The 14,946-nt window shown below is 52.3% G+C and overlaps 1 protein-coding gene across 1 annotated transcript in view; it reads right to left on the reverse strand.

The window, feature by feature from the left end:
- Positions 1–10,455: 10,455 nt before the first annotated feature.
- ABCA3 (ATP-binding cassette, sub-family A (ABC1), member 3) overlaps positions 10,456–14,946 on the reverse strand; it is a 31,099-nt gene continuing 26,608 nt past the window's right edge. The window contains exons 20-30 of the mRNA XM_006873880.1: positions 14,671–14,875; positions 14,216–14,435; positions 13,953–14,111; positions 13,635–13,807; positions 12,996–13,127; positions 12,710–12,904; positions 11,723–11,910; positions 11,256–11,426; positions 10,954–11,144; positions 10,788–10,861; positions 10,456–10,587 (exon numbers count right to left, since the gene is read on the reverse strand). Of these exons, the coding sequence (XP_006873942.1) occupies positions 10,456–10,587; positions 10,788–10,861; positions 10,954–11,144; positions 11,256–11,426; positions 11,723–11,910; positions 12,710–12,904; positions 12,996–13,127; positions 13,635–13,807; positions 13,953–14,111; positions 14,216–14,435; positions 14,671–14,875 (1,840 nt within the window). The remainder of the gene's footprint in view (positions 10,588–10,787; positions 10,862–10,953; positions 11,145–11,255; positions 11,427–11,722; positions 11,911–12,709; positions 12,905–12,995; positions 13,128–13,634; positions 13,808–13,952; positions 14,112–14,215; positions 14,436–14,670; positions 14,876–14,946) is intronic.

The following is a 14,946-nucleotide window of genomic DNA, read 5'->3' on the forward strand; positions in this document are numbered from 1 at the left end:
ATTTACTACTGTCTCGTGAGAATAAAGAGATCGGCTCGAAAGGCACTCATGCCCTGCTCCGACTCCTGGAGGAAACACAGTACAAAGTCTCGTGGAAATAGGCACAGATTTGCCACACAAAGTAAAATACCTGGGATTCATAATATCAAAGGGTTGCCGGTCCCTAGGTTCTGAAAGAAAACAAGTCATCTGTTCTGTTCAGACTCCCTCCACCTGACGGTATCTCCGAGAATTCCTGAGGGCTGCAGGATTTTGCTGAAGCTGGATTCCAGGATTTGCTGAGAAGGCCAGACCGTTATACTCTGTACTGAAGGGTCTAGAAAAGGAACTTTAAATCAGGCACTGACCAAAGCCCCGGCAACGGCCTTCTGGATGTGACCAAACCACTCAGTCTGTATGTGTGTGAAAAGTGACCAGTGGCGCTGGGGGTGCTCACTCAGATCCTAGGGAACTGGCAGAGACCTACAGTGTATTTATCGAAACAGTTGGACTCACTGACCTCAGGATGGCTGCCACCACCCTACTAATACAGTAAGCTGACAAACTAACACTGGGACGGGGCTACACGTGAGAGTACCACATTCGGTGCTCACCGTCATGAACAACCAAGGACACAAATGGCTGTCTAATACCCGACTGGTCCAGTATCAAGGGCTATTATGTGAAAACCCAAGAATCACCCTGGAAGCAGTATCAACTCTGAACCCACCCTGGGCCCCCCCAGTCATGATTGCAACCAAATAAGTGAAAAAATGTTCTCAAGCACGCCAGACCTGTCGGACTAACACTGTTCACAGATGGGAGGAGTCACCTGGTAAATGGGAAAAGGAGAGCTGGATATCCTGTCACCACGCCCACTGATGTTACAGAATCAGAACTGTTCTCCAGCCATTGGTAGCTCTGGGCTCTGATAAGAACATTAAAATGGAAAACGAATCAATATCTACATGGATTCCTGTTATGCCTTTACGACTGTTCATGTCCATGGAATAATATACACAGAAAGAGGACTGCTGAATTCAAATGGGAAAAGTATCAAAAATAAAGAAGAAATCACAATCCTCCGAGGGCATCAGATACACAAAGATTCTGTGTCCCGGGGCAACCATCTCACTGATGAATCAGCAAAATGAGCAGCACATAGACCACTTGAGACCACCCACCTTCTACCAGTGACCAAACCTACACCTGACCCAGATCATGGCCCTCCCCTTTATATCCCAGCTGAAAGAAGGTGGGCAACTCAAGAAAACAGACAAGCGGACTCTAGAGGGTCCTACATCCTCCCTGACCAGTGAGTGTATGTCCCTGAAAAGGAGGCGTTCCAACTAACCAAGGAGCTACATGAGCAAACCCACGCTGGGAAAACAAAGTGGCTGCACTCATAAACAGCTACTATTACATGGCCCGACTCCACACCTTGTGTAACACGGTATGTCAGAGGTGTGTGACCTGTGCTTAAAAGAATCCCAAACAAGGGCCCCACCGACCACCTGGGATCCAGCATCTAGGCCTCTCCCCTTTCGAGGACTTACAAGCCGACTTTACAGAGTTACCAAGACATCAGGGCTGCACCTACACTGGATGGGTAGAGGCAAGGCCCACCCGCACGGAAAGAGCCCAGGCAGTTACTAGGGTGCTGCTACAAGAGACCCTACCTCAATATGGGTTCCCATTATCCACTGGAAGTGACAGTGGACCTGCCTTCCTGGCTAAAATCCTCCAATACCTTTCAGCCACTGTTTGGATCAAATGGAACTTACACTTGGCTTATCAGCCTCAGAGTTCAGGGAAAGTTAAACGCGTGACTCGTACCCCAAAAACAACCCTGCGCAAGCTTTGTCAAGAAACCTCCTTGGAAATGGGGATAAGAGTCTTATGATACACCAATAGTGAATAATTGCCATCAGGACTGACAGTGAGGGTTGGAAATGTAGAGGTAGATGTTTTTTGACAAAAGGAGGAGAGTAATTGATTTTGCAGCCCAGGAGCAGAGGGCCCTGGGACCATCAAGTGAGAAGAATGGAGAGTAGTGTGACCCTATCCAGAGAGGCAGTGATGCCAGGCATGGAGACAGATGATGACGACATGGACAGATGGAGTGGCTGGGGACACGGGACTCAGGGAGGGAGAGGGGCTGTGTGCTGACAGCCAGGGTGAGGGGGGACGGACCTGTGGGTTGTATCCTTTGGTTATTTGGTGATGCATGGAGGAGACTGTAATCATTGCAATGAAACGAAATACGATAGGATGAATGTGAAGCTGATGTACTCCCATGTAAACCCACGAAATTCACAATAAAAACTTAAAAAAAAAAAAAAAACCTCCGTGGGTAAGAGTTATTGCCCCTGGTCCTTCTCAAGCTCAGATGCACTCCTGGCCCGAATGGCTACCCTCCATATGAGATCATGTTGGGGAGATTCCCCCCCTTTAGAAATCTCTGAGGGGATCCCAGAGCCATGGGAGAAAGCAGCCTCATCTGCCATTTAATAAGCTTACGCTGTACCTTACAAGAAATCAATCAATATGTCTTAGATCAGGCTTCTGTACCACTTGGGAATTGGGTACATTCATTCTAACCAGGGGATTTAGTCTGGGTAAAGTGTCGGAAACAGGAGAACCTACAACCCATGTGTCTTGGCCACCATACAATAATCCTTGCTACCCCCAGTTCTGTTAAGGTTACAGGTATCACTCCACAGATAGACCACACTGGAGTCAAACAAGCACACCCAGCCATATCCGACTGTTGGGAGCCCCACTCGATTCCAGGACACCCCCTGAAGATCATCTTCAAACGATGAGCTAAAGACAGACGTTGGCCCTGCTCCAGTCATGCTACCGAATGCTGACTGGTCCACACGGGGCAGAAGCCTGAGGCTATGCCAGCTCAGACATTCCGCACCCTGCTCTTATACAAGCCTGGTTCTGGTGGGAGTCCTCACAATTATACTAACTGAGATTTCTAACGGTGGTCCCGGAGAATTGGAACCACCGTGAGAGAATTCTCCTAGCACTGGATACCTGACTCTGATCACCATCTTACCTTCAACACATTGCTCCCTGTAGAGCAGTACCTCATCTCCGCCCCCACCCTGCACTGTTCCCTGCTCTGTCTTCTTCCTTTAACACAGTGGGGGGATGGCAGGACCAAGGCCGCCCCTATTCAACCCCCTCACACTGCCATTCAATGTACTAGTGTCCTGACCTCCGTGCATTTTGCCTGTTACCGAGGGCAGACCCCCCCATCCTTAAACATTTCTGCAGAATCGAAGTATGGTTCCTACTGACACTTTCAAACTGTCAGGCTTCCCAATCCACAGCTTGCCAGCGATGGTGCTCCCGGCCTGTCTGTTAGACCTACCAAACTTAACTGGGAATGTCAGATGGAGGGGGAGTAGCAGATAAAGCCAGGAAAAACATTAGTCAGAAAGTTGCTAAGGACCTCACACAACGGCTGGACCCAAGGTATAGAGGGTTACAAATGTGGTTATGTCGGGGACCCGCCAATTTATTCACTGAAACAGGAACCATGTTTAATAGAAGCTCATGTTGGGCTTGTCTACCCTACAGAGATTTAGGGTACTCTGCCATTCCCGCCAGCCCGATCCCCCAGTCACCCTAACAACCACTATCAAGTATCCTGGCCCTCTCCTCACAGAGGTTGGCCTTAGTGTCACCACCAACTTCACCACTGCTTCCTGTCTCCCTCCCACAATCTTGGTGTAAAGATATCACAAGGGTCACTATCCTGACATGTGGGCCCCAAGGGATATTTCTCCTATGTGGGAAAGATTTTCAAATGTTTACCTCTTCAACACATATGTGGAGTTACTTATTTAGTCCCCAGGGCCCGAATCCTAACCCTGTGTGATATGGAGTCTATAATCCAACCCCAACACCGAACCCAACGGACAATAGCAGCAGTTTATTAGAACTGGGATCCAGAGTTGGGGGAATAGGTACTTCCATACATCTGTTCCAGCGACTCTCAGAAGCCTTAAACGGGGATATAAAGAGGGTGGCAGACACCCTACTTGCTTTACAGAATCAAATTAACTCACTAGCTGAGGTGGTCATCCAGAACCAATGTGGTCTGGACCTCCTCACTACTAGAAAAGGAGTATGTCAGATGCTGGGAGAAGAATGCTGTTACTTCGTAAATGGGTCCAATATAGTTCTCAGCAAGGTAAGAGTTAAAGGACCGAATCCAGACTAGATAGCTGGAGCCACTAAGCTACAGTTGGACTCTGCTGATGTCCTTCTGGTCACCTTGAACCACTAGTACTCATGATCCTGCCTAGTCCAGTTACTCCCCTGTCTCCTGGAACACACCCTGATCAAACCACCTCACACATTCTCTCCCTGCAAGGGTACCAGCAAGTCCCAGGATTTTACAGCTATACCCCATACAAAATGAAGGTGATACTCCATAAGCAATTAGGGCATCAAAGGAGGGAATGAAAGGGCAGGAAGGGAAGAAGGAATTTTTATGGCCTAGAGATGCAACAAAGAAACTTACACCCTGGGTACATCCTTATCTAACTGACTGAGGCGTCTGCTTGTCAATTCAACTACTCTAACTGCTGTCCTTGTGAGACTTTACTCACTCCCCCTCCCCTGGAAAACACTGGTATAAAAATTCACCAACAAAGAGAAACGGGGCCCAGACTTAAAAACTCATAGGCCTTTGGGTCCACTGGCCAAATAAACTTCTCCCAGCTGGGTTTCTTGCATCTCTGGATTTGCCACAACACTGCCTCCAGTCCCATGGATGCTCTTCCTCCAGGACCAGAGTTTACCTGGAGCTGAGAGGACTGCCTGAACAGCTCTCTCTGACCTTGAAGTCCCTGACAGAGACTCGAGCCACAAGGCCAGCCATGACTGTCCTGCCATGGCAACCACATCTATGGGGATGGGGGCCCCCTAGGCCGCTTCCATATGTGGCCTTTGCCACTTGGCATTGCTCTGGGACTTTTGACACCCATAGATCCAGTGGTGGCCCCTGGTTAGGGGTTTCTGTCTTCCACGGGGCCCGGGCGAGCTGCCTGGCCCTTCAGGTACCTGTGGGGTGTGTATACGCTGCTGTCTCCCAGCTCTGTTTTACGTTGGAGCATTGGGCGTTTTAGCAACATGTGTCCCCGACATGCAGAGCAGGGTCCTTCTGGGACCTGAGATCTAAATCAAACCCAACCCACTGCCCCAAGCCACTTCTAACTCAGCAACCCTCTTGGTCACAGGAGCACACTGCTCCTTAGCGTTTCTGACGCCGGAAATGCCACGTCTTTGTCTTGCAGAGTGACTGGGGTTGGAATAGTTGTTTCGCAGCTGAGCCCATTAAAGGCGGGGCCACCAGGGGACCTGAAGATCTTGGGAGAGTGGAATGGGGCCGGCGGGTTGGGTGTGCATGAAGCAGGCCTGAGTCCACACCCTCCCTTGGACTCAGGATCGGCCCGTCAAAATGTAAATCATCCCCAGCCGCAGTGATGCCTCCAAACTCTTCGTTTCAGCGCCATGCGTCCAGCAATCTCGGCTCTCAGAGCAGCGCCTCTGGCAGCTGCGCAGGCTGAGCGCGGAGACCCTTCCGCACACGGAGTCCTCCACCCCCGACTGCACCTGCGCGGCGCGGCCCCGCCCCACTGCAGTGTTGGATTTCGGCACGTGAGCCGCAGCCGTTCCTTCAGGGATCATCTTCGTTTAAAAACTTGCCGAGGGTTTCGTTCACTGCTCCCACTGCCTCTGCGATCTACCCCTGCGGTTCCTCAGCCCCCCTGGGAGCGACTGCGGGAGAGGAGGGCCGCGGCCAGGCCGCTAGGGGGCACCGCTCGCTCGCAGACCCAACGTGAGAGGCCTCCGTCAGAAGAGAAACCTGCTTAGTCAGAACCGATTTAACGACCCATTGAATTGTGTTGCAAATCCCAACCTCTATCCTGTGCGTATAATACCATTTGTGCATGGGGTGTCTCTGTTATGTTGATGAGACAGGATTAATTTAGGATGTGTTTTTAGATTAAATGCAAAGATGTAAAATAAAAGGTAAAATACATGGAGATTTCCAAGGAAGAAGCAGCTAGAGAGACTAGGACCTTCCGCCAGAACTGACCAAAAGCTGGAGCTTACTAAACTTAGAAAAAAATTTTGTCAAAGCCATTCGTATCTCTGTTACAGCATCATAACTAAAACAATTTGGTATCTGGATAGTGGGGTGCTGCTCTAACAGACAGCTAAAATGTGGAAGTGGTAAATTCTGCTGTACATGCGTGAGAAATTCTCAAGATGGTCCATCTTCAGGAATAAAGAACCCACGAGATTGGTAGACCAGACAGATTGTTGATTCACACCCAGGGATATGTGTTGTTGTTAGGTGCCTTTGAGCCGGTACAGACTCATAGCAACACTGTGTAAAACAGAACTAAACACTGCCAGATCCTGGACTAACCCCACAATTGTTGCCACACTTGAACCCATTGATGCTGCCAGTTTGCCAATGCATCTCGCTGGGGCTCTTCCTTTTTTTCTCTGACCCTCCACCTTACCAAACATGATATCCTTCTCCAGTGACTGGTCCCTCCTGACAATATGTCTCAAGTATGAGAGACGAAGTTTGGCTATCTTGGCCTCCAAGGGGCACTCTGGCTGTACTTTTTCCATAAAAAGATCTGTTGGTACTTTTGGCAGTCCATGGCACTTTCAATATTCTCCAACACCATAACTCAAAAGCATCAATTATTCTATGGTCTTCCTTATTCACTGTTCAGCTTTCACATGCATATAAGGTTATTGAAAATACCATGGCTTGGGTCAGGTGCACCTTAATCCTCAAGCTGACCTCTTTGCTCTTCAACACTTTAAAAAGTTCCTGTGCAGCAGATTTGCCTAACACAATATGTCATTTGACTTCTTGACTGCTGCTTCCATGAGTGTTGATAGTTGATCCAAGAAGAATAAAGTCCTTGACAACTTCAATCTTTTCTGCATTGATAAGAATGTTGTTTATTGGTCCAGTGGTGAGGATTGTTGTTTTCTTGACATTGAGATGTAATCTATACCGAAGGCTGTGCTCTTTGATCTTCATCAGTAAATATTTTAAGTACACTTCACTTTCAGCAAGCAAGGTTGTATCATCTGCATATCGCAGGTTGCTAATGAGTCTTCCTCCAATCCTGATGTCATGTTTTTCTTCATATAACCCAGTTTGTCGGATTATTTACTCAGCATACAGGTTGAATAGGAGTCCCGGTGTGGCACTGTGGGTTAATGCACTAGACTGCAAAGCCATTTGAACTGCAAGGTTGGTGGTTCAAGCTCACCAGCTGCACTTTGGAAACCCTATACAGGGTCACTATGGGTCGGAACCGACTCAACAGCACTTCACAACAACAGGTTGAATGAGTATGGTGAAAGACAACCCTCACACCTTACCTGATTTTAAACCATTCAGTGTTCTCATGTTCTGTTCAAACAACTGCTTCTTAGTGTATGTACAGGTTCCTCATGAGCAAAATTAAGTGTTCCAAAATACTCCATTTCACAATCAGGGTAGATTGTTAACTCCACAGTACCCAATCAAAGGGGAACTGGCATTTTTGAGACGGGAATAAAACTCTTGGAAGGCGGCCATGCTTCATGTCTGCCTGTATCTACTGATTTGGGTGCCCAGTTTTGCAAAATTGAATTAAGAAACCCTCACTCTCGATAAAATGAGTACAGATTGGATTTCTTGATACCTTCCTAGAACATTCACCAAGGATGTGGTGACACAATCTCTTGTTAAAGAGACTAAGCCTGTTACTGACGGATCTAGCCAATGATCACAACAGAAAATCCGCTTAGCTAAAAGGGACAGAAAAACACCAACAGGAGGATGCTGGCTGTCTCTCCGGGTCCCACAAGTTGGAAACAAACTCAGAAAAGGAAAGCATTATCCTTGCAACCCCTCGGAGATAAGTGAACTGTTTGTTGGAAGGAACACGGGAAACCGTATCTTCATGGTTTCAAGAGGTGGGACCACAATCTGCTGGGTCTCGAAGGGTGGCACAGCCACAGCTTTGTAGGTTTGAGAGTCAGCTCGGCACCAAATCAGTTCTGGAATATGGGCTGCCATGCACAAGGGGCAGATGAATGGCACCTGCCAGGACAAAGGGGTGCAGTTACCAAGTAGATGAACTAGTAGAATGGGGCCTCATAAAGCTCGGGAGCAGAGTTGCCATCCTAGATGGTGTAGAAGTTGGAGCTGATACCCAGGGCTGAGGCGCCACCACTCAGAATCCAGAAGGCCTGGCCGACACCCAGACTCTGGAGGAAGGGCCAATGCCCAGATGCTGTTAGAGAAGCGACGACTGTTTTCGAGTCTTGAGAGCTAATGCAATTTGTTCTGCTGGGTTTTGGATTTGCATGGTGCCCGTTGTCGCCCTTCCCTCCAATTGCTCCCATGTGTAATGGAATGTGTACCTTGTGCCCATTCTGACATTGTGCTTTGGAAGCAGACAACCTGTATTCGAGTTCCCAGGTTCACAGATGAAGAGAAGTTTTCCCCCAGGATGGAACACGTCTCAATTCTCACTCAGATTTGACTTGGATGAGTCAAAAGACAAGATTTGGGACCTTGAGTTGATGTAAAACTTTGGGGATGATTTGATGGCATGAATATATTGAACTGAATGTGTCCCAGAAATGTGGGTTGTAAATCCTTCCCTCTAAGATGATTGTAGTTTTTAATTCCATTTGGAAATGGGCTGTATCTGTTATGCTATTTAAGCAGAGTTGGCCTACACTGTATCTTGATTCAGTCTGATAGAAAAAGAGAGGACCATTTTTTTATGCAAATTCAAGCTATGAGAGGGCTTCAAAAGTTAGTGGAAAAAATGTAATTGAAAGTTAATGGAATGTTTTTGCAATCCATGCAACCCCCTTCTGTATTGGTTTCCTATGTGTGTACTATGTTTGTGTGTGTTATTACTGTGGACATGCTATAAGTAATAGATGTGTGTGTGCTCTATGTTTGTGCATGTTATTTCTATGGACATGATATGTATATTGTTGCTAAGTACTGTTGAGTCAGCTCTGAATCATAGCGACCCTGTGTAGGGTTTCTGAGGAGCGGCTGGTGAGCTTGAACTGCCGACCTTAAGGGTTCAAAGCGACTTTGCTGTCCAGCGCATTAACCCATATCACACCAGGACTCCATATATATACATATACACACACACATACATACATACACATATACATGTATATAATGTACTGGACAGCAAAGTCGGTTTAAAATCGATTCTAAGACACACAGAGCTCTCTCATGAGGCCCTTCTTCCAGAGCCAACAGAAACAGGCTACCCTGGAGCCCGCGCGCTGACTTCCTTAACGGTGAGCGAATACATTTCTATTTGTCAAAGCCAGCAGCTTTGGTATTTGTTACAGCAGCACTGGAGAGCTGAGACAGGTGGTGTTTTGGCCCCAAGCACCCCTACATTTATTTTTTATGACACGGAACTAAATGGTAAGAGATTGGGGGGAAACTACTGGCCGTGTTTGTTAAACTTGTAGGCACTGATAAAAATGTCAATCTGAAATTGTCCCAAATGAACCAAAGTGAATCCTAAGGGGCTGTAAAAAGGCACAGAGATCGAAATCACACAATTGTAGGGATCTGTAAGAAATGTGTGTAAATCAAAAGGGAGCCGGTGTTGAAGAAGGAGCATCTTCCAGAAAGGCCTGGAACCTCCTGCCCACCAGGCTCCCCTCTTCCTTGATGAGTGAGTAAATGCCAACTGGGCCTTTTTCTAAGCTGCCTTTTTCACTGGTGGTTTATCTCAGAGGAGTTGAAGTCACATACCTATTACCCAACTTGAGAATAAGTTCCTCTGGACTTTTCTCAGCATCAGCTGCTGTATTTTTGGGTCACGGGGTGAGGAGGTTCCTGGGGGAATGCCTTGGCCCTGAGGCTCCCTGTGTATGTGTGTTGTTGCTGACAGACATGCCTGGCCTCCCTCTCTGCAGTCTTTATTGTCTGGACAAAAGTCACCGTGTGCTCTGTGTGTTCATAAACCTGTCAAGTTCCCGCCTTGGTCCCTCTGACTTGTCCAGCCAGCAACCTTTCCAGAACAGTGCGTTGGGAACAGAAGACCGCTTTCCTCCTCATAATGGTCAGCTCTGGAAGATTCTCCTGGGGGGGCTGTCTGGCTGAGATTATCTGCCCGTACTGCTGCCTGTCTCCCATGGGGAGAGCTCGCTGTCCTGTGGAAACATGGAGACTCCCCTCGGTAGAAGACCCCTTCCCAGGTAGGTGGCTTTTCTATGCTGGCGTGAGGCCACCCCCCCGCTCGGGCATAAAACCTCAGTTCATAACGTGGACGCTGCCTTGCTTGCTTCGTTCTCTATGGTAGAATAGTGATCCGAGGAGAGGCACAGGGCACGGTAAGGTCGGGCAGCAGGTGTCAGCCTGCCCCCCACTGCCCCTCACTGCCCCTCATCCTCAGCAGGTGGCTGCAGGTGGGCGAAGCTCAGAAAGACTTGCTCCAGAGAGATTTGGCTCACGGAGTAGTCATCCACAGCGAACTTCTCCTTGGCTTTTTCTAGGACACCGAAGACCTGAAGGAGCAGACACTTTGTCGTGGGCCCTGGGCTTGCGGCTCTAGGGAGGGCTTAGCCCTGCTGCAGGCCCCCCCAGGAAGGTGCTGTGAATCGGGTTCTCTGTAACGGGGGGATGCGGTTGTTCACTGAACCCAGAGCCCAGCAGATTCCAGGCAGGGGTGGGAGGGGGGAGTGCAGGGAAGAGGAGCAGCACTCACCTTTGCCCAGCTGAGGCCACGACTGGGCAGGTGGTAGTGGACCATCCCCTGGTGTTCATCCTCCAGGACGCTGCCTGCACAGGGAGAGACGCAGGCTGGTAATGGGGAGAGGGGCTTGCAGGGGCTTAGCCCTGACCCCACCCTGAGGGCCGCTGGCCTCCCGCACCTGGAAAGGTCAGGTTCACAAAGGCCTTGAACTCCTCCAGCGCCACCTTCTGCACATCGGCCCGGACCTTGGCCCGCAGGGAGTAGCCACTGCCGAACTTGCTCTTGAGGTGCTGCGGGCTGCCCAGGCACTTGAACTGGCCCTGCACCATGATGGCCAGCCGCGTGCACAGGGCTTCACACTCCTCCATGCTGCGGAGAGGCGGGCAGGCCTGAGGCCGGGCCAGTGGCTCCAGGGACGAGGTGCTGGTGCCCACCAGGCAGTCCCTGCCCCTCCCACTGACCCGAGAGGCCCGGCTCTACCTGTGGGAGGTGATGAGAATGGCTTTGCCGGACTCGCGGGCCCGTGCCACCGTGTCCCAGAGCAGGCGCCGGGCCACAGGGTCCATGCCGGTGGACGGCTCATCCAGAAAGATGACCGCAGGGTCTCCAATCAGGGCGATGCCGGCACTCAGCTTCCGCTTGTTACCGCCACTGGGGGCAGAGGGGCCAGGGGATCAGGCTGGGTGCTGCATGGGGGTCTGGGTTGTAGAAGAACCCTGGGTCTCAGACTGTAGGAGCCAGGTGGACAGAGCCTGGAGTGTCCAGCTCACTGAGGCAGCAGTCCTACCTGCAGCGATCCTGCAGAGTGGCCTCGCTAGCCCTCATCGGCCACTACCTGGGGTCTGGGTTAGGCTCTCTACCTGGGGGCCCCCTCAGTTCCAGGGTCCCAGGCCTCCGGCTGAGGACCCTGTAATGACCCACAGTGCCAAGGGCAGGGACTGGCACACCTGTAAGTCCTGACCAGCTTGTTGGCATGTGGCTCCAGAAGTAGACCCCGAAGTGTGTTCTCCACGCAGGCCCCGATGTGGCGCTCGGGGACACCCCGGAGCCGGGCGTACAGGGCCAGCGTCTCCCGCGCCGTCATGTGGTCCAGCAGGGCATCGAACTGAGGGCAGTAGCCGATGCGCTGCCGTACCTGAGGGCAAAACAGCCCAGGAGGGACCAGTAAATGGAAGACGGCCTAGGAGAATCGGCCTTCCTGCCCTGGCCGGCCTCAGGTTGGTGCGATCCTCCAGGGTGGTCCATCCAGCAGAGCTTGTGTCCCTTCTAGGAAGCTCGGCTGAGCTACTGCTCTGAGCAGACTCAGAAAGGGCTCCACAGATGTGTGGGCACTCAGAGCTCATACCAAGGGTCAGAGGTGGGCTAAGTGGGCCCATCTGGGAACCTGATGCTCTGACTGAACAGAGTAAGCATCACGCAGAACTGCCTTCTGTCACACACACGATGACCCTCCCAGTCCTGCGGGGACCTTGCGTTTTCTATTCTAGGAGCAGAGGTGTTTGCTGGCAGCACCTCTGGGGGCGTCCATGTTAGACAGCAGGACCACTCTCGGGCCTAATGTGGCCTCCAAGCTAGTGGGCTCTGTGCCCAAGTTAGTGGGCTCCAGAGCCTGGGCCCCTTTTTCTCTGTCCTCCTGGGGATCTTAGGCTTCCAGATCCAGTGTGGAATGAGTTTGGGAAAATGCTCACCGGTTGTTCCCTGCACCCCCCAACCCACCCCCCAGGGCACTGTTCTCACGGATTGGGCAGTGGGATGAGTGTGAGGAATGGAGGGTAATGGAGAGCTGCTTCCCACCCCCATGCCCAGAGCAGGGCCTGCCAACTAACTGGACCTGGCCCAAGCCTTCCTCCTGTCTTTCTGCTGTCCCCACCTCCATGTCCACCCGTCACAACCCTCCAGGGGGCCCTTCCTGGGGTGGGGACCCCCTTGCTCACCTTCCCAAGGTCAAAGCGAATGCTGTGACCCCCAACAAAGGCATCCCCGGAGGTGATTGTCTCCTCCCCTGTCAGCATCTTGAAAGTGGTGGTCTTCCCGGCCCCATTGAAGCCCAGCAAGCCGAAGCACTCGCCCTTATGAACTGCCAGGGATAGCTTGTCCACCGCAAGGAAGGGCGTCCGCTGCCCATAAGCCTGCACCACCCATGAGGAAACACACACAGGTCAGGAGGCCAGGCCCAGGGGTCTGCAGCCTCTAGGGACAGAGCTGGACTCCCTGCAGCACCTTGGATAGTTCCCTGATGACCAGTGGTGGGTCTCTTGGTGGTGGGTCCAGCGTGGGGGCCAGCACCCGACTCCTCTCATCAGCCACGTCCTGGTCTTCAGGCAGTGCTGGGGCTTGTCCGCAGGCCTCCAACTACAGTGGAGACAGAAATGGTTGGTTAGGTCCAGCTGGAGCGGGGGGACGGGGCCTGTCTGATGGACCAAGATGAGTGGAAGTCAGTTTGGGCCCCGAGTGCTGGGCTCAGAGCTTCTGTTTGGATGGCTGAGGCCCTGGGACCCATGTCTCTTGGGCACGATGTACGGTTCAGGCGGGGCTAAGGACCTGAAGTGACATGTGACCCTGCCATGTTGTGTTTCGCTGTTGAGAGGAGAGAGAATTCCAGGACAGGCAGACAGACCTGGTGTTCCGGGGTGCCTGGCTTTTGCTGAGGAGCAGGGCCCCCACACTGCACCACTCAGGTGTACCAAGGGCCGACTCTCAGGCTGCCTGGCAGTACCCATGGACCCTGCCCTGCCCTGTGGTTGTGGCCTGAATGTCCACCTGCTGGGGAGCCCCAGGTATGGGGAACCAAAGGAGGCAAAGGTGGGAGACAGAGCAGCCCCTCTCTAATGGACCCAGAGTCCTCCGGGAGACACTTACCAGTGTCCGCTGGCCGTGGGAGGCACAGACTAGGGTCTTGAGCCTCCATAGAAGGCTGGTCTCCATCAGGAACAGCAGGGTAAGGTACACAAAGCCAGAGACGGCCATGGAGGTGACGAACCTGCCGACGCCCGGGGCTGGCCATGCGTAGAAGTTCTCCTGGTACTCAATGTCTGGGGAGGAGGGGGTAGTATCACCTTGCACTCCACCCTCCCTCCTGAGCCTCTGGCCCAGTGTCTGCTGAGCCAGGAGGAAGAGACCCACCCTGCTGTCACATCTGAGCACCCAGTGGGGCCCTCCCCGGGCTGCAACACTCACGGTACTTGCGGCAGTAGTGGGCGGCCACCTCGGAGGACGTGCAGTACCTCCTGGTCTCGTAGTTCTCGTAGAAGCTGCTGACAGCCATGCCCAGGCAGTGGTTGGGCAGCACCAGGAACACCTGGTCCAGGGTTCTAGAGAGTTCTTCCAGCTTGACCGCTGTGGTGAGGACAGGTGGGCCAGTTGACTCTGTGGGCACGACCAGTGGACGTCTGCCAGGGTGTGCGTCCCCCGAGCAGTCCTGGTCCCTCCCCGGAACACACCTGGGATGCGCATGATGGTGACCACAAGGAAGGTGGCAACACCCGAGAGCACGTTGAAGATGGTCAGCCGTGTGTAGGCGGTGGCCGCGCCCGAGAACAGGAAGCTCATGAGGTACATGAGGGGAATGACGGCCCAGCCGTATAGCAGGAGCAGCACCAAGGCGTCGGCTTCGTGGCCATCCCTGGTGAATGCACGCACGTCGAAGGCTTTAAACACCACCTGGGGCACAGACACGGGGCTCAGGGATCTGGGATCTGGACCCTCGCCGGGCTGTCATCAACTGCTGTGGCAGCCTCAGCTCCGGTCCCTCTATAACCACGGTCCAGGCACCAGGACTGCCCACCCTATGCAGAGCTGAGGGGACAGCTCCCAAGTCAGGCTCTGGGCAGTCCACCTGGCCAGCCCCTCACTTGCAGGGGACACCCCCTCCCCATGGCTGTGTTCACGTGTTCACCAGCAGCAGCAGGCTGGGGACCAGGAAGGTGAGGAGGTCCCACAGCAGCGCGGGGAGCCAGAAGGTCATCACATGGACGCCGCTGACAAACTGGACGTGTTTGGCTTGGGTGGCCCTCTCACTGACCGCCAGAATGGAGAAGGTGCTGGCCAGGAATGCCATGGCAAAGAGCAGGTTGAGGGCGATGTCGAAACCCTTCCGACCCCTGTGGATTGGGAGAGCTGGCTGGTCAGGGAAGGCTGGGCAGAGACCCCCCACCCCCAAGCCACAGTGTCA

The sequence above is a fragment of the Chrysochloris asiatica genome, unplaced genomic scaffold (assembly GCF_000296735.1).
Source record: "Chrysochloris asiatica unplaced genomic scaffold, ChrAsi1.0 scaffold00257, whole genome shotgun sequence".
Classification (NCBI taxonomy): Eukaryota; Metazoa; Chordata; class Mammalia; order Afrosoricida; family Chrysochloridae; genus Chrysochloris; species Chrysochloris asiatica.